The 19,879-nt window shown below is 34.7% G+C and overlaps 1 protein-coding gene across 1 annotated transcript in view; it reads right to left on the minus strand.

Moving 5' to 3' along the window:
• LOC129974884 (CD109 antigen-like) overlaps window positions 1-19,879 on the minus strand; it is a 160,268-nt gene that overhangs the window by 20,104 nt on the left and 120,285 nt on the right. The window contains exons 22-26 of the mRNA XM_056087658.1: window positions 18,180-18,351; window positions 15,336-15,536; window positions 9,969-10,041; window positions 2,320-2,500; window positions 1,478-1,561 (exon numbers count right to left, since the gene is read on the minus strand). Coding sequence (XP_055943633.1) covers window positions 1,478-1,561; window positions 2,320-2,500; window positions 9,969-10,041; window positions 15,336-15,536; window positions 18,180-18,351 — 711 coding nt within the window. The remainder of the gene's footprint in view (window positions 1-1,477; window positions 1,562-2,319; window positions 2,501-9,968; window positions 10,042-15,335; window positions 15,537-18,179; window positions 18,352-19,879) is intronic.

The following is a 19,879-nucleotide window of genomic DNA, read 5'->3' on the forward strand; positions in this document are numbered from 1 at the left end:
TTCTTAAGAATATAGTTAATTGTTTATTTTTTGTAAAGAAACGAAATTTTACTATCAATACATTTCTTTGGATTTTCAATGACATTTTTATTTATTTTTGATAGTAAAATTTGATCTAAATTTTTACCTTTGAATTCTGAAGTAATACATAATAAATGGGGTACCGTCATTGCATTTTTACGTTATCCGGTTCAGACTGTGAAATAACAAGACGTAAAGATATCAAAAAATAAATAGACAATCCAAAATCTGCTTCATTACATTCCAAAGAATGTAGAACATAATGTCTTTTGACTCTTTAACTAAAACAAAGCCAACAGCGATAGATAAATTATCAGCTGCTCGAACTATTTTTATAGACTTCATACATGTGCCCAATATAAGTAAAAGCACCATGTTTAAATTTTAATTTTAAAAATTAAACTATTGTCAATAATGTCAAACAATACTAACTAAATTATGCCATGTCTGTCGATGCTTTCCCATCATGCCGGACAAATAAAGACTGCACAATGGCTTCAAGAATTGATCAGTTATTATTCGATAAATTGAATGAGAGAAAATGGTTGGCAGTCCACGAATCTCATGTCATTACACCATGTTTTCTGAATGGCAAGGCAGTTTCCCGAGAAAGTTATACTTGCATTGACTCATTAAATCGCAAGGACAAATGCTACAAATGGATCGTGCTACCCAAATCCTGTATTTACTCATTAAACTCGAATATAGTATTTTTTAGAATCCTAATATCTAACAATATCTTGGCATCATTACTAAAAATCAAAATAAATCAAGATTATATTCACTATCATTCATTATTTAATCTGACGTCAAATACTCTATGTAAAGATATTTTATAAAATCATTCACATCAAAAAACTGCCCTTGTTTTACTTTAATGGATATTTATCTAAAATATTAAATTTCGACAATCCAATGAGCGGCTGATTCATCTTGTTTGAAGAAAAATGGAGCGAGTTGAAATGTGTGAAAGTTTCGCAAGGTTTTGCTAACAACGGTATATTTTGTCTCATTTCTTGTACATTATTTCAAGTTCATATGTATAAATAAATATGACAAAATTGTTCTAAATGTTGCGATCAACTCAGAAGTGAGCAGATGATAAAAATTTATCTTTTATAAACAACGCAGAATCAACTAACAGAGCTTTCAGTTTTATTATTCAATATTCTGTTTTTATAGCAGTCCCACGTAGCACATCCTGTTGCACAATATTATACAATATTATATTATATAATTTAATATTCAACAATATTATACAATGTTGCGCATCTTGTTTAATATCATACAATATTGTACAACATATATGTGCTACTAGGGGTAGACGTAATATATATTTGATTGTTAAAAGAAGTTAGATACTAAATGAGTGAATGTTTTATTCCATTTTAAGTAATTTTTATTTCTGAATAAATAATAATGTCTCTAGATTTGAAAATTCACCTGAAATACTTACCCCTGAGAGATCAGACACGGATGTGAGGGTGATCAGGACATGAGCCGTCAGAGATATGTTTTGAAACGCGGTTCTTCTGTCACCCTGAAAAATCAGAAAATGTTCATGTAGATCGAGATGGAATATTATTTCAGAAAAATTACGGACATTAGATATTATCCCAGACAAATTTAAGTATCACTCAAATGAAAATTCCATTTTGGTTCTAGAGGTGTTATTAAACTTTGTAGAATTTTGGTATTTCTCTTGTGGATATCAAGAGAAATGATAAAGAGACAGTGTATCATTGAATGAAACAAAGAGGGAAGCCGCCTATTCCTTCTAATAATATCAACGCTTAACAATCAAATATTTATCAGTAGAAAGCGCTTGCAGAGTCGGTATTAACAGCCGTAGGATGAATGGCTATGAGAATAAATGTTTCTCAAGTAAAGAATTTTCTGATGGTTCAATATTTGAATTATTAGCAACGTAACAGACGGGTCATCACACTTAATGACCACTTAGAAACTAAACTTTATACAATTGGCCATGAGGAGAAAAGACAGTAATTGACCACTTTGTGGCCAATTACCTCGAAGAGAATGACTGTTTGACTAATCGGTCAATGTAAGGATGGATAATGCTAAAGACAACAGTCAGCCACAACAAATCCTGTCAATACTGCTTCATTCAGTGGTGGCGGAGTGGTCGGCTGTACACAAGAAGAAGAAGACATCAATTAGAGTCATTTCAAATCTTGACAAAGGGAGGAATGCCGCAAGAATCACAGACAAACTCTTGTTTGCTCAGCCTTATATTATTTTATTTGCAATATGCATGACAGGTATTTGTGCACTTACCATGATATCGAGTTTTCTGTTCCAAGGTTTATTTGAGATTTCATAGAAAGAGCCTTCCCTTGTTTGGTATCTTAATATATATTCCATGGATCTTGTGATCATCTCGGGATCGATGAAAAGGTAATTTTCCCAGTCGGGATACATGGCCAAATGAAACATCCTGGCGCAATAAGCAGTTAGCCTTCAGGAAAACAACAAAATAAATATGTTTCAAGATATCAGTTTTTCTCTAATTAAAAGCTGAAAATGCAAGAAGGTAGTAATTAACATTTTATTGAAGTCAAATTATTGGCAATATTTTCAGTTACGGAGAGAAATAAATTCTTGGGAGATCACAATCGACAAAAGTAATGTCGCCAATTATTATAGCGATGAATTCTGGAACTACATTAGCGCACAGACACTTGACGAGTGTCTCGTTAAGCTACACGACTCTAATCAAGGAAACAGGATTCTTTCTTTTACCTTATACTTTAACTTAAGTAAAAAGTAATTGATTGATACAACAGAAGGCAACAGCAGTTAATTAAAAAAAAACAGGAAGTTTAAAAAGCTAAAAGACTGTGAAATAATAATGAAACAAATTTTTTTTAATTATGTGTTGCCTAGATACACAAAGAAAAAAACATATATTTCGCTATTAAGAACTTATTTCGCTTTTGAACTTTTATGTGCTTTGTATCGAAGTTATTTAAAATATTAAATATTATTTGACAACGGATTCTAAAACCTTCCGCGCTCTTGCGCATGCGTGGTTTAATTCGTCAAAATAGGAGTGAGTGGAAAGATGAAAGAAGTGATGTTTATTTACATTTAACAATAAAATAAACTCGGAGTACTCGCGGACTGAATTAAAATAATATGGTCAGAAACGACACGATATTCACATACGCGTGAAAAAAAAAAGAAAAAAAAGTATCTAATAGGGGGAAAATCAAGGTAAAAAAATGACGAAGAATTCTGGCAACGCACTCGTCCTTCCGCGTCTCTCCCCTTCATGAGATAGAATCGTCGAAAAGTGGTCGTCTCAGAATACTGAAACGAACTGCACGTCCAATGAAGTGTGCCTTTTTTCTCTCTCCCGATGCATTTAGCCTGTGTTACTATGGCCCACTCACAGAATCGATTAAATCAGATCTCGAATGGCCATCGGGCTTGGAATCGATCTTTTGCACAGGCTCTTGAGATTCCGTCTCACTGTCTAAAAGTAAAGCTACAGTCATTTACAGAAGAAATTCTCAAAGCACATTTGATAAAAATTACGCAATTTGATTGTCGTGGCAACCGAATGTTAAAAATATTAAAACATTAACGAATGGAACAAAAGAGACAAAACTGCCAAATAAATAGTGCTCTTTCGCTCTAATTTTAGTTGTCCAACTTGCTGTTTTATTCTTGTCCAAAATTATAAGCTTGATTTTCAGTAATGCTAACAATTAATTTTTCCCCCTAATTTATGAAAGCATTTAAAATTAGACTTAAAGTGTATATTTAACTCGATAATTATAACAAGTTGTAAGCGTCATACTAGTTGCAACTCAACTCCGCTCCAAAGTGTAATTAATTCAGATTTCGTCTTTCTCGATGTAAATATGCTTTCGAAACTTTGCTATGTAAATAATCGCAAATAAAGTGTTCTCTCATATCAAATCCATAGTAATTATTGAAGATATTTTACAAATTGGCGTCCGCGACAGGACTATGGATTATCTAAAACGGGAGAGAACACAACTCAGGCGATTATTTACCAAATCGTTGAAAGAAGTTGAAAATGCTGTGAAAACGGAACCGGTAAGTAAAATTGAATTGATACCGGTATTTAATATTTTAAGTGATAAAGCTGAAAGGTTATTTGTATTAGATGAAAAAATAAGAGTAAAATGGTCCGAAATGGAAAATATTGACGAAGAAAAATTTTCTAATGACCTTGACATAGCGGAAAATTATCGCGATCAGTGGATTGCTTTGAAAACGAAAGTCGATTTTGTTTTGGCTACGAAAGAAGAAAATAGTGATACTTCCTGTGTATTGAATGAAACAAAACGAACTTTTCGCCTTCCCAAGTTGGAATTAAAACGTTTTGACGGCGATATAAAGAACTGGCTCGGATTCTGGGGACAATTCAAAAAAATTCACGATGATGATACTATTGACTCGGATGATAAATTTCAATATCTTTTGCAAGCGACGGAAATTGGTTCATCGGCAAGAGATTTAGTAGAAAGTTTTCCGCCGTCGGGCGCGAATTATACAAAAGCTATTGAACAATTGAAATCGCGTTTTGCTAAAGATGAGTTGTTGATCCAAATTTATGTTCGTGAACTTTTGAATCTTGTTTTAACGCAAGTAAAGAATGGAGAAAATTTCACTTTACGTGCTCTTTATGATAAATTAGAAACCCAGTTAAGAGCATTAGAGACATTAGGAGTGACATCTGAAAAGTACGAAGCAATGCTGTATCCATTAGTAGAGTCAGCTCTTCCAGAAGATCTTATAAAAGAGTGGGAACGAACACGTAGCAGAGTTGAAAATAAAGTCAAGCCGAATATTTTGGAAAACTTGTTAGAATTTCTTCGATCGGAAGTCGAGAGTGATGAGAGATTACAACTTGCTCGATCCGGTTTTGCGAAGGATCAAGAGTTTCAAAGAATTAAACCGAAAGATAAAATTCCTACGGCAGCTTGTATTGTATCTAGTGAAAAGAAAAGAGCTGAAAAAATGACAAGCAATGCATATTTTCTAATAAGTCATTTCATAATACAACAGAATGCTTTAAAGCTCCTGATATGTCACTGGAAGAGAAAAAAGAAATATTAAAGAAGAAAGGTGCGTGCTTTATTTGTTTGAAACCAGGTCATAATTCGAAGATTTGTAGGGCATATTTGAAGTGCATTATATGCAAGAAAAAACATCATAGTATTATGTGTCCAAATATAAATCAAACAAAACAGAATCCATCACCTGAATTAGATGCCAAGATTCTCTTGTCACCAAGGAATTCATCTACATTATTGTTAACGGTATAGGTGAAAATCATCAATAAAGACAGATCTTTAATTATCCGAGGATTATTCGATACCGGTGCTCAAAGATCTTTCATAAAAAAGGATATTGTGGATAAACTGGGATTGGAACCAGTAGATCAAGAAATGTTAAGTCATGGACTTTTGGGGGGCAGTGAAACTAAACAAAAGTCCCATAATGTGTATAACATTACATTGCAAAGCTTGTGTTCAAATTTCAGGCACAACATTTCCGTTTTAGATGAAAAGAAAATATGTGGTGCTATTCCTCGTGTAAGTAATCCTGACATTTTTCCCATTTTAAAGAGAAAAAATATAGAATTAAGTGATACAGGGGAAGACACTCCTGAAATAGATTTATTAATAGGAGCAGATTACCTTGGTGTATTGCTGACGGGATCCATTGAACACATTGATAAAAATTTAGTAGCCATAAAAACAAAACTCGGATGGACACTTCAAGGTAAACAAACGAAACAGTCGAAATCTTTGGAGAATATTATTTATGTTGCCAATTTAGATTTGACGGAATTATGGAGTCTAGATGCCATCGGTATACGAGATCCTGTAGAAATTAAATCAAGGCAGGTAGCCGATGAAGAAACAGTTGAATTTTTCCGTAAAACTATTAAGAGAAATGAAGACAAGAGATATGAAGTATGTTTGCCATGGAAAAGTGGATATCCAGAGTTAGAAAGCAACAAAGAATTAGCCACTAAGCGTTTGATGTCAACTACAAAAAATCTTATTCGATCAGGACATTTAAGCGAATATGATGATGTGTTTAATGAATGGATTCGAGAGGGAATTATCGAAATTGTAAATGAAGATAAGAATAAAGGACATTATTTACCTCATCATCCTGTAATAAAGACTGGAGATACAACTACAAAGATTCGCCCTGTTTTCGATGCCTCAGCAAAAGACTCTAAAGGAAATTGCTTGAATAATTGCTTAGAAAAGGTTCCAAATTTATTAGAATTAGTACCAAAATTGATAATGCAATTTCGCAAAAATGCTATTGGAATAACATCAGATATTAAAAAGGCCTTCTTACAAATCAGTTTGAACCCAAAGGATAGAGATTATTTTAAGTTTTTATGGTGGAAAGATTTTTCAAGAAGAGAGGAATTGATCACCCTGAGACATTGTCGAGTGGTATTTGGTGCTTCTCCTAGTCCATTTTTACTTGAGGCAACGATAGCTCATCATCTAGAGAATGTCTCAGATGGAAGGAAGGAAACAGCTCGTCAACTTCAAAAATCCTCTTATGTAGATAACTGCATAACTAGTTTAGAAACTAGAGAAGAGGCATCCAAATTTATTTCTGAAGCTAAAGAACTAATGTCTGCAGCCAAATTTGATTTACGAGGTTGGGTTACTTCTGAAGAAATTGTAGAAGAAACAAAAAAGAGATATATTCCAATACTAGGACTTTCCTGGGATACTGAAAATGATAAACTTTCTTGTAACAGTGCTATTAAAATTTCAGAAGAAAATATAACCAAACGAACATTATTATCTATTGCTCAACGAATTTACGACCCAATAGGATTTACAAGTCCAACTACTCTAATTCCAAAGATCATTCTACAAAAAACATGGAAAAGAAAAATTAATTGGGATGATGTGCTTCCACCAGATATATGTAATGAATTTTTAGCCTGGTACAAACATGTAAATCTGCTAAAAGATTGCAAAATTCCAAGAAGACTAATTTCAAATCCCTTTAAAGATTGTCAGATAAGTCTTCACGGTTTCAGTGACGCCAGTGAAGCCTCTTATGCTGCATGTATTTTTTTACGTGCTGAATATAACGGGAAAGTTTCAGTTCAATTAGTGGCAAGTAAGTCAAGAGTGTCACCAACAAAGGAAATTACAATTCCTCGATTAGAACTGTTGGGAGCTCTTATATTATCCCGATTATATTGCCAAGTGACAGATGGACTTGAGGTAAATTTTAATGAAGTATACTTTTGAACTGACTCGACTGTTGTCTTAACTTGGATTAAACGGGATAATTCTTGGAATACATTTGTAAGAAATAGGATAACTGAAATAAGAAACTTTACTAATTCTGATAACTGGCATTTCGTGCCAGGTCATATGAATCCAGCAGACCTTCCTTCAAGAGGTTGTGATGCAAAGATTTTATTGAAGAGTAAGTGGTGGGAATGTCCAGAATGGTTATCAAAGTCACAAGAATACTGGCCTTTGAATGAAAAACAAATTATTGATGAAAATTTAGTTGAATCAGAGAAAAGGAAAACAATAGTCAGTAATGTGGAGCATGAATCAGTTACCTTTACTGACAATCTACTTTATTTCTCGAAATATACAAAGATTTTAAGAATGCTGACTTGGATACTACGTTTCATTAAAAACTGTCGTCTTAAAGAAAAATGTAAGGAAACCGAACTAACCTATGAAGAAGTCCAATCAGCTGAAAACTGTTTGCTAAAGCTAATTCAAAAGGAAAGTTTTGCAGGAAGCAAGATGAAAGCATTGAAAAATATGCAAACTTTCAAAGACGATTCCGACATTCTTAAAGTTAGAACTAAGCTCATACTGGGAGATGAAGAAGAGAATTTTAAGTGCCCTATATTGTTGCCAGGTAACCATGAAATAATTCGTCAATTGATACACCAGAAACATTGTGAGTTGCAGCATGCCGGACTTCGAACTCTCATTTCCAATTTGAGGGAAAATTACTGGATTATTTCTGTCAATAAAATAGCAAAACAAGTAAGCTCTCATTGTATTACTTGAAAAAGATTTAAAGCCAAACCTACGGAGCCACCTTTAGCACTTCTTCCTAAAAATAGAATAAAAGTTGCTGCAGCATTTGAAGTCACAGGGATTGATTTGGCAGGCCCATTGTTTTTGCGTTCTGGAGAAAAGACATGGATTGTCCTTTTTACCTGTGCTATTTATAGGGCTGTTCATCTTGAGTTAGTCAATTCCTTGTCCACGGAAGCCTTTATAATGGCTTTAAGAAGATTTTTTGCTAGGAGAGGTCAAGTTAATATAATCTACACGGATAACGGCACCAACTTCGTTGGTACAAGTAATGCCTTGAAAAATCTAGATTGGGAGAAGATCATGTCGTTTTCCACTATCAAGAAAATTAAATGGAATTTCAACCCTCCAACTGCTGCATGGTGGGGTGGATGAAGGGAGCGGATGATTCGCATGCTAAAAGAAATGCTAAGGAGAATTTTGGGCCGAAAGAGTATTGATTATGAAGAATTGGAAACTCTTATATGTGACTGTGAAGCTACAATAAATTCCAGGCCTCTCACGTATATTGAAGATAATTCAGAAGGTCTAAGGCCATTGACACCTGCTTGTTTCTTGCAAGGCATTCCTAGTAGTGATACAACTGATTTAGACGAAATCGACAGTAAAAGCCTAAATAGAAGATTACGTTTTATTCAAAAACTACGGCATGATTTAAGAACGAGATTTCGCAACGAATACTTAGCAATGTTAGTGCATAAAGGTCGTCACACCCGAGATGAATCTTTGAATGTTGGAGACATAATTCTCCTTGAAACTGATGGAAAACGCCTTCACTGGCCCTTAGGAATTGTAACTGAAGTCCTCCCTGGAGCAGATGGACATTCAAGAGTCGCCAGAGTAAGAACAGCTCAAGGGGAAAAATTAAGACCATTCCAGAGACTTTATTCCTTGGAAATCAGAAGTTCTGAAAAATTACCATTCATTGCTCAGCAAAAGGATAAAGACACAAACACTCAACTTCCTGCAACTCCAGCTGTTTCAGATCAAGATTCCAGTGAAGATGATGATTATATAACCAAAGTAACTCCTGATGTTGTCACTAAAGCTATCCGGCGTATTAAAATTCCCAACAGACTCGATTTATAACTTTTGTTGCAATTTCAGGTACTCCATAAAATTGCAAGGTGGGAGATTATTTAAGCGTCATACTAGTTGCAACTCAACTCCGCTCCAAAGTGTAATTAATTCAGATTTCGTCTTTCTCGATGTAAATATGCTTTCGAAACTTTGCTATGTAAATAATCGCAAATAAAGTGTTCTCTCATATCAAATCCATAGTAATTATTGAAGATATTTTACAACAAGTGGTACGTGGTATTTTTGAAACAAAATCGAAACGATAAATATGATTGAGACCCCCCCCCCCCAAATAATTTATTTATAATAATTTTTTACAGCAGGAAGCAAACAAGTTATTTCCCTCGTATTTGATTATTTTTTAATTTTTTTTCATTTTTTACATATAATACATTAAAAAGACATTTTTGATTTCTACATTTTTCAAACTAATTTACCATGTTCCTTTTGCAAACAAGACACATAATTACCTAAAACAATATATGAAACTCTGCATAAATACATTTTCCCCATATTTAAAATTGTTCTTTTTTAATTTGGAACTGACGAACAAACGGATGGAGTAATGAGTGATGTAAAGAAAGAAATGGAAAATTAGAAGAATCAAGTCTCGTGATACACGCAGACACATTGTTCATTTCACTTTCTGCTTGTTTTCTATATAATATGGAAATTAAAAATCAAAAATTATTATTTTTTTACAATTTGTAATACAAAGGGATTATAAAATTATTGAACAAAACTTACCATAAGCTTGGCTCTTCTCCTTTAAACATTGTATAAGCTCCATTTTTATAGAACACCGATTGATATACATACGCTAAAAGAAAATAACTCATTTTAAATCTAAGTCGAATCTTTTTTACAGAGATCTTAAAATATTTTAATTTGAATAAAATATTTTTACAATCAAAAATCGTGGGAGGAAAGAATGGCAGTTCGATTTCTTTTCGTTTGATTTTGAAGTTTCAAATCTACATATTAACTTGATGGATATACTTTAATTATTATATATTTGAAAACGGGAACGATGATGCGATTCTATCCATTTGAATTATTGCGGAGAAACGATGAGGCATACATCGTCCAGAAGGGGAAGAAAAACAGATATCCGTTAAAAAAGTGATTCCATCGGCAAGCGGCGATTCAAGGAAATTTCGTTTCGATGAAGGAAGAAGTTATGATTAAGATTATAATTTGTCCTATCAGCTTGTGTCTGTGTAAAGTAACATTAATTATATTTTATTGGCTTAGGTAATGGACAACATTTTTAGTGACTTGGCAGATAAAGAATGAGAAGCAGGAGCGAAAACAAAGAAGAGAAAAGCGGATGCTGTGCAGAGATAATAAATAAATTAACACTAAGATCACACAAAACTAGAATAAACTGTTTATCTCTTTCCAAATATTTCTTGAGAATTAATAAATGAAGCCTCAATGAGATGCGAATTTAAGAAAAACAAAACCATTGCATACGTGGGTTGATCACTTCCAATAGCAGACTTCATAAGCGAGCTGATAATATCACAACATTTTCAGCTCATTATTATTGACGAGTAAGAGACTCAATAGTGATGGGAGAAGAAGGACTTCGTGCTATGCTGAACGGCTTTGCACAATACCCTACCAGAAGCATTCTGACCATTGGAGCATTTCCTGTCAATGAGGGTATCAGCTCCAAAGAAAGTGGAAGTAAACATCAGAGTAGACCTTTTCTTTAATAAAAAAAAAAAAAGAAAAAAAAAAAGAGGGAGATAGATGATGTTTGATTTTATGAAGTTTCAAACGACTACTACTACTACTAAAATTACTACTTTCACACTATGCTCTCGGAGGTCTCACAGCTGATTTGAAATCAAATTTCACACGTAGAACGTTTGAAATTTTGAAACGTTTTATGAACGCCGTGTATAATGAGCTCTGCCCAGAGAATCATAATAATGAATTTTGAAAAATAATATTCTTGCCTTTATCTTCCCTTGAAAGGGTACACGCAGCTTATGCGACTATTTCAAAGTAAAACTAAACTGATGCGAGTGATTGATGCTGAGATTGCCATCTCAGAGGAAAGCTAAATGAAAACATTTTAATTACAGTTTTGCTTAGAACATATTGTTATTTTAATTATTATTTGTCTTTCAGTTGTAGTACACTTCAAAGCAGTACAATCAGCACTTCAAAACGAACTAATTTAAGGTTCAAAAATTTCAAGCCTTTTTGACCTCGCGTTAAATATGTGGAAGGTTTTCCAGCTATGCAGCATGCTACCTACTCACTCAATGATTCCCAGCTGATGAAAAACGGTAATCCTTCCATGATGTTTATCTCATGAAAATGAGTTCCATTATGAACCCTTAAATAACTCTTTCAATTTCTGTGATTCCACGAATTTTATTAGCATGAGTTATATTGAGAATAATAGATTCTTAAATAGAATAATGAAAATTTTATGAATAAATGAAAATAAAATAAATGTAAATTTTAAGTCTAATCGAACAGCTGCTGCAATGAAGGGAATTATGAATATAATTGAACAATATCTCTCCTCTATTTTAACAGATTAGTGACCAGAAATATAAAGTAAAAGAAAATAAAGATGATTTTCTTGCTTTATATACTGACAAGAAAGTCATCTCATTAATATTTATTCGATTCTTTAGGATCCATTATAGCACGTTTTCTTTTGCAAGTTCCTGTTATTGTTTTCTTTTCTTTTACAGAGTTTTTTTCTTTGTTATTGAAGATACGGTATTGCTGATTTTGGCACTGAGGTTATCTCAGTGACCTTGAAATAAAAGGCTGGATTTTAACTTTATGAAACAAATAGATTTTAACTGAGAATATAATACCCTTTTTTTGCATCTTATTAAAAGCTCCAGCTTCGACGAAAAATATGGGAAGCACTGTAATGGTGAACTGATTGAACTCTTGTTCCTTCCATGGTTGGTGAAAATACCTAATATTGCTTTAAGTATATTTATTTGTGCATTTTGTTATCTCATCAAGATTGATAAGTTTCATTAATACTTCAGTATTTTTAGAAACTCCTTTGGCGTATGGCTTCAGTACTAGATGCTTTCTTACAATAGCCACCTTTACCCCTGTCCAAATTTTAACTTCAGTTTATATATTTTGTATACCTTAAAGAACAAAAGATTCTTATCACAGAATGAATCTAGGGGAGTCATTTTAATAGTTCCGAAAAATTTTTATTCGCTCAAAGAAATATACAGAATTTGAAATCATGAAAGCAATAACAATGGACTTCCAAATATAATAACAACACGCAACGTTGACTTCTTAACACGGAACATTATAATTAATAACGAATTTTACAAATAGCAATTAAACTACAAATTTTTTAATGCATTCGTGCTGATAGTCCGATAATTCATATTGTTACAAACCTGTAATGTTTCTTCCCATCAAGGTTAGTTCAATCCCTAGAAAGACCTTTTTAAGATAAGCTCTGTTGGGTGATGATCGGGTGCGCATCAGTGATCTCAGAGCTTGGCGACTACATCTACAAAATAGATATTACTGGAAACTTCTAGAATTTTAGCAATTCAGCCATTAAGAATTGAGAAACGCCTCTGAGTGCTATAAAAGGCCAGCAGTCTCGAGCTAGAGTCAGTCGCAAATTGAGTCTTGAAAAGAAACGGTGGAATAGTGAGATCAGTCCGGCGAAGAGCAAGCGTTGTGTGGAGCTCAAGCGATTGCTGAATTAAGCTGTGTGCCGAGTCCTTGTGTTTATTGTGGAAGCGGCATCGAGTCGTGTGTGGAGTAGCCAGTTGTGCATTAGTGTGTTGGAAGTTGGATACAGCTAAAGCGAGCAGAATTGCAGACGTTTGGAGAGGCCGTAAAGTGAAGCTACGTAGATTCTCACCTTCTGCTGAATTCTGTCTGGCCGCTTTGTATGCTGTGGTTGTTATTGCACCCAATTACCACTTGTGGGCTACTGTTCGTTATAGTCTTATGCTCTGTGTTGCTTGAGTTCGTCTCGGCTGTGTATTTGTCGTCTATGTATTAGTGTCTTTGTGTTCTATAAAAGTCGTCATCTGTCACTAAAGGACTGTTTGTTATCATCCATCAACAAATCGTAAAAGATCCCCGACGGAGGATCCCGAAGAGCGATGGAACGTTAAAGATAAAACTATGTTTGCTCATTTATTTACAACTTTTCCCAGGGAAATCTTGCGTCCACAATTTTGAGAAATTTCTAAAATCTTATGTGGAGGAGGAGGAGAAAAAGCATGTTATGCATCTTCTTCATTAACACATCCCTGCATTAAGTTGTAAATGGATTAAGCTATCATTTAAAGGCTTTTGGGTACGCTTTACCAATTTAAACGCCTTTCCCTTGATAATGGTCATTGTTGTTATCCAAGTTAACTATGCGCCCAAGAAATTGAAAACTTCCTTTCGTATCACACTTAAGAAATTTACCTCTCAAATTTGTTCTTCAACTGTCCATCTTATTAAAAAATATATTTACCTTTATTAATACACTCATGTCCAAAATTAAGGTCACAAACATAAAATCTGTGAAAAATAAAAAAACTATTCACTATGTTGCCACGAAATTTGGCACAGAAGTACAATACAATGGAAAAAAGAAAATAGACCCATAACAACATGGAAAAGTATTTAATTGGGAATTCAGAAACAGGGTATATCAAAAAGTATTACAATATGAATCAGAGATAAAGCATTTATCTCAGGAAAAGCTTGTCTAATATGGAGTGTGACCACCGTTCACTGCTATACAGGCTTCAAAACGAGCTTTCATACTATTTTTGAGCGTGTCAATAAATGCTTGGGGCAACAAAGCCCAATCTTCCAAAAGCGCGGCTTTTAACTCTTGGAGGGTATTAGGAGGGGAGATACGCTGTGCAATGGCTCTTCCGATACCATCCTAAACATATTCAATACGATTAAGATGCGGAGACCTCGACGGCTAGTCCATACGTTGAATATCCTCTTCCTCAAGAAAATCGTCAACGATCTGGGCTTTGTATGGATGCGTGTTATCGTCCATAAACATGAAGTCTGGACCAAAAGTACCCCGAAACAACCACACATAGGCTTCAAAGATCTCATCCCTATAGCGATGTGCATTGGCAATTCCTCCATCGAAGACGTGCTGTGGTGTACGACTGGCCAACATTATGCCACCCCAGACAAGGATTCCTCTGCCACCAAATCTGTCAATATCTTTTACGTAGGAGGGATGATAGCGAGCTTCTCGCTATCTAAAGATGAAGATTCGACAAGTTCCACTATGTGTGATAAATATCGACTCATCACTGAAAAGAACACGCCCCCATTCTTGCTGTGCCCAAGATTGATGTGTTCGGCACCATAACAACCGGGCTTTTCTGTTGGATGCAGTCAAAGGAGCGTACTCAAGTGGTTGCTGGGGATAAAGGGTCCTCTCTGCTAGACGTCTGTATTCTGTTTGTCTGGAAATTCTTATTCCAGACGCAGCATCAAAGTCACGAGCAAATTGAGGAGCCGTTGTCAGTCTATTCAGCTTGCGCTTAATGCCAAATAGCGATCCTGTGCAGGTGTCGTTGCTCTGTGCCAGCCTTGGCCGGCCTTCCTGGTTACAGTACCACTTGTTTGGAATTGATTCCACAACCTGACACCACTTTCGGTGCCACTTGTAACCATCGAGCCACCTCCGCTTGAGAATGCCCAGCTTCAAGCCTGCCAACGGCTCTCCATCTCAAGGAATCGTCTAAATGATTATGAGAACTCATTCTCACTGGAAACTGGTTAAATTTGTTGTTTTAATGCAATATTCACAAAATCGCAGGCAAAACTCCCAGATGCCTAAACGGTCTAATTTCAGTAGTTCCTCAAAAATTAATGCTAAACAACGTTTTTTCCCACAACAAAGGTTAATAACGTGTTACCGGTCCTTCACAATATATAAAATATAATTTGCTTAAATTTTACGGGTAGAAATTTAGAATTACTTTGAAAAACATTTTTGTAACCTTAATTTTGGACATGAGTGTATATGCTAATATTCCACGCATTCTGTCAGTCCTCAGTTAATTTGTTAGCCTCAAGTAATGAAGTGTGTACATATTAAAAAAATATATTTACCTTTATTAAGATATTCTATCATTCCACGCATTGTGTCAGTCCTCAGTTGATTTGTTAGCCTCAAGTAATGAAGTGTGTACAAAGTGTAGGCAAAGTCAAACATAATGTGTTCGCCAGATTTTACCATATCTGCAACACGCAAAGCTCTTAGGCCAACAGGTGATTTGGGATCAATAGGAAAAGGTGCTCCAACGACATCCCCTGAAACATACATATGATAGAAATATTACTGACAAATTAGAGATACATACTTTTGCAGGCAAAATTCTTTTATTGTGCAGTATTACAAACATAACATGGCTTAATTTGTCATCTTTTTGATACTACGTTACTCAATCATGTGCATATCTATTATGAAAATGAAATACAGATAAAAATTCTTCTCTGCACATTTATTTAACTTTCCCCTTTTTCAATTAGTAAAGTCAGAATTTTCCAATCGATTCTGTGTTTTCGAAGATCAAACACTTTTTTGATATTTCACAGATTTTTAATCAATTAACATTATCTAATTATATTTTGATTACATGGAAAAACAGCCACCTAGTATAGAAATTCAGAAAAATTAATTATAAATTATTGTTATTATAAATTAAAAATAAGAAAATTATCAGAATGATAAATTTTTATTATTTAGAACATAGGTTCCCAAAGTGGTCCAGGTGGACCCCCAGGGGTCCATTGGAGACCACACGGGAGTCCACGTAGACGTGAAAAGAAAACAGGGGTTCACAAGTTGTAAGTGGGGGTCCACGAAAAATTTTCTGGTTTTCATAATAAAGAACAAAAATTTTGGCTTGGATTTACCTATCAACGTAGGCAGGTAGCATCATTCACTAGGTAGGTACTCAAAAATATTCGAGATTTAGTTCAAACACAGAATTGAATAGAACAATAGATAATAGTACAAGTGTACACCACATGTCGAGACTTGCAAAGTGCCACCCGTGCGTCCGCTCGTCCGGGATGCTTGTTTAGACCTGGAAAGGGATGAAATGCGACTTGCGCTGTGTGTGCAATCTACATTAGTATAAATACGAATGCCAAGAACAAAACGTTACTCATTTGTTGTCTGGAAACTAAAGCACCAGATTTAAAAGAAAATCTGATCAAATATAAAGCGGACATTGCGTACTTAACAGATTTATTCATAAAATTCAATGACGTTAACTTGCAGTTACAAGGGGACAGCCTTAATTTAATAAAAACAAAGGGTGTAATTTCGGCTTTTCTTGGTAAATTGAAATTAATGAAGCAAAATATTAGTCGGCGCGAATTCTCCCAGTTTCCGCACTTGTCACAGATGGAATGTCTTGATGAGGATATTCAGACATACGCTCAACATTTAAATACGCTGCATGATGACTTCAAAAATAGATTTGAAGATATTCTGACGATGGAAATACCACCATGGATCATAACCCCGTTTGATGAAACGGAAGAGGCGAATGTGGTATTAAAAGAGGAGCTACTTGAGCTCAGCACCAACGAGGAATGAAGGTGGAATTTAAAAAAGGCTATCAACATTTTGACTGCATTCAGAAATCCCCGAAAAATATCCTGGGTTGTGGGAAATTGCGAGAAAATTTTTGACAGCGTTTACCTCGTCATATCTTGTCGAAAGAAGTTTTAGTGCCGTTACCAACCTGTTAAAAAAAAGGAGTAGATCACAGAACGGGGAGATTTGAGATTATTTCTTACAAAACTGAAGCCAAATATCAATAATTTGCTGTCAATTCATCAAGTACATCCGTCTCATTAAAAGTATGACTATTTTTTTTATTGTTGATTTACATTTCAGAGTTCATTGTTGATTTTTTGCCAATTGTTGATTGTTTGTAATAATAAATGTTTATAATTTTGTATAACCACAAGTATTATTTTAATAAATAGGACACAAGAAATTTGCTACTTTTTTTTTCTTCTTAACACCCCCAATTTAGGGTGATATTTTTTAGGAGTTTTGGGAATACAGTAGAAACGTAGCAGCAGGGGGTCTACCGAAAATAGTAAAACTTTGAAAGTGGTCGACGAGAAAAAAAAGTTTGGGAGCCTCTGATTTAGAACCCTGATATAAGTGCGTTTACTAAATTTATTAAATCCATTTAATACTAGGGGTATTCAAATGAAAAGGTACGAAGCGTCATAACAAAGTAACCGTTAACATATTTGCCTATGCCGCTATGAGAGAACGTAGCGAGACATCTAGGAATGCGATTGGAGTCTCCACGTGGAGTATGCGTGGGCGCACTCATGCGCAGGAGAGAGAAGAGGCTCTTATAAAAAGCACCATCCAATTGACGTAGCAGTGCATGTGAAGACGGGATGGCGTTCACATTGCAAACTATTAACTCCGATGTGTACTGTAAGACACTCCGAAGACTACGCAGGTTCATCAAGAACAAAAGACCGGGGCTAGAACAAAAGGGTGTGGTTTTGCGCCATAATAACGCTTATCCACACGTCTCCAGAGTCACACACGCGGAACTGGCTAGTGTAAGTGGGAGAAGTTCGACCGTCCACTTTACAGTCCGGACATGTCACCCAGCGATTTGCATGTTTTTATCCCCCTGAAAAAACATCTGAAAGAGAATCTCTTCAACTCAGACGGAGGACTCAATGACGCTGTGAAGGACTGGATCTCGTCACGGCCACATGAATTCTGGGAACAAGGAATCCTTCAGCTCGTTAATCAATGGGATCATTGTACTCAGGCCTATGGTATGTACTGAATAATGTCTTCATTTATACACACAGAGTCGTTTCGTACCTTTTCATTTCAACACCCCTTGTAGAAGCATCTCTTTAATTTTTGTTATAAATACAACTAATGAAGTAACTTACCAATTACGGAGACACTGGCTTTAGGAGAACCAAAAATATAATGTCTATATATTTCTTGATAAGGTATGATAGGATCTTCTGTTACGTTAAGATCCAAATACCGAATGAGATAGGCTTCGTTCCTCATGTCGAGAAGCATAGAAGTGTGAAGATTGACAGGAACGCCATCAGGCTGCAAGCACATCAGTCTCGTATTTTATATTATGAAATAAGTTTTGTTTGAAAGCGTAAATTTTATTACAGAACAGTTGGATTGTTTCTTATTAAAACTTCTTTTATTGACACAGGAGATTTATTTTTGAATAGATGAATATTTTTAATTATACAGCCTCCGATATCTAAACTGAATTGCAAATGAAACATCCCTAATAAAGATATTTTACTTGACAATTCAAGTTTTTAACAAAGTAATGGACAGTTTACTTAACATCTAAATGCACGTTATCTCTGCTTTGGTGGACAATGAAGTCCCTTGTAATTCTTTCAAGAAATATGCAGTGAACTCGAAATTAACATTTGTACCTAATTGAATCACACAAATATTTTTAATGTACAGGGCGGTTATAATTAAAGTTCCAATTTGAAATGGTCATAAGTAGAAAATTACTTGACCAAATGCTATCAAACTTGGTAATAGTTTAAAGGAGCATATTCAATTTGTATAATCTCAAAAGCACTGTTTATGGTGAAAATCTAAACAATTTGGCGGAACTGAAAGATGCGATATGCCGACATGTGTGTAACATTTCTCCTGAGCTAATGTTGAGATGCAGTAATGCGATTTAACTTGCTTTCAGAAAAGGTTGGATGCCACATTGAGCATGTTTTGGAACATGTTTCAGAAACGATTAAGCACATTTTAAATCGGTGTCTTCATGCTCTACTTTGCTTCACAGTATTGCATACAACGCCATTTCCCCCCCCCCCTAGTGGTGAGTTTTTGGTTTTTTTTTTTTTTTTTTTTGATGCAAAACAAATTTCCATGATCTCCTTCTCATTTTTAACCAAGTTTGATAACATTTAGCCCAGTAGTTTTCCTTTCATGACCGTTTCAAAGTAGAACTTTAATTATAACCACCCTGTGCTATGGTGTTTGCGGTTCATAAAGGGAAGGAACAATAATATGAGTAATTATTTTAGCAAAATAAAAAGATTATGTTTGTAGTTTCTTAATCTCCAAAACAATTATTTTTTAGATCTAATTAGTGTAAGTAAAGCTGTGGTCTAGTGATAAAATATCGCCTTCGAAATCAGAGAGCTGAAGTTTCGGTGTCAAAAGCACGTGTTACATTATTATCAAATGTAACATTTGATAATAATGTAACAATTAGTTTGTTACATTATTATCAAAACACTGTCTTTTGTACCAATCACTCAATATCGAAGAGCATTTCTTTCGGAAATTTTAATGTCTGGAGTTTAATACAGATAAATAACTATTATGTTCGAATTTTATTTTTGCGTTATATTAAATGCTTTGTTTAAATCTACGATTCCAGTTATATTTATTTCGGATACTGCTGTTTTTTCCTGAGATGAAGTTACTCTTAAATAGATCAATGCAATCTTAAAATTACTGATTACTATGGGAAAGGTTGTAGCCATATTTGTACTGGCTACAACCTTTCCCATTTCATTTGTTCTGAAATGAAGTTACTCTTAAATAGATCAATGCAGCGATTCTCAACCTGTGGGGTGCG

Source organism: Argiope bruennichi, chromosome 7 (assembly GCF_947563725.1).
Source record: "Argiope bruennichi chromosome 7, qqArgBrue1.1, whole genome shotgun sequence".
In the NCBI taxonomy this organism is placed as follows: Eukaryota; Metazoa; Arthropoda; class Arachnida; order Araneae; family Araneidae; genus Argiope; species Argiope bruennichi.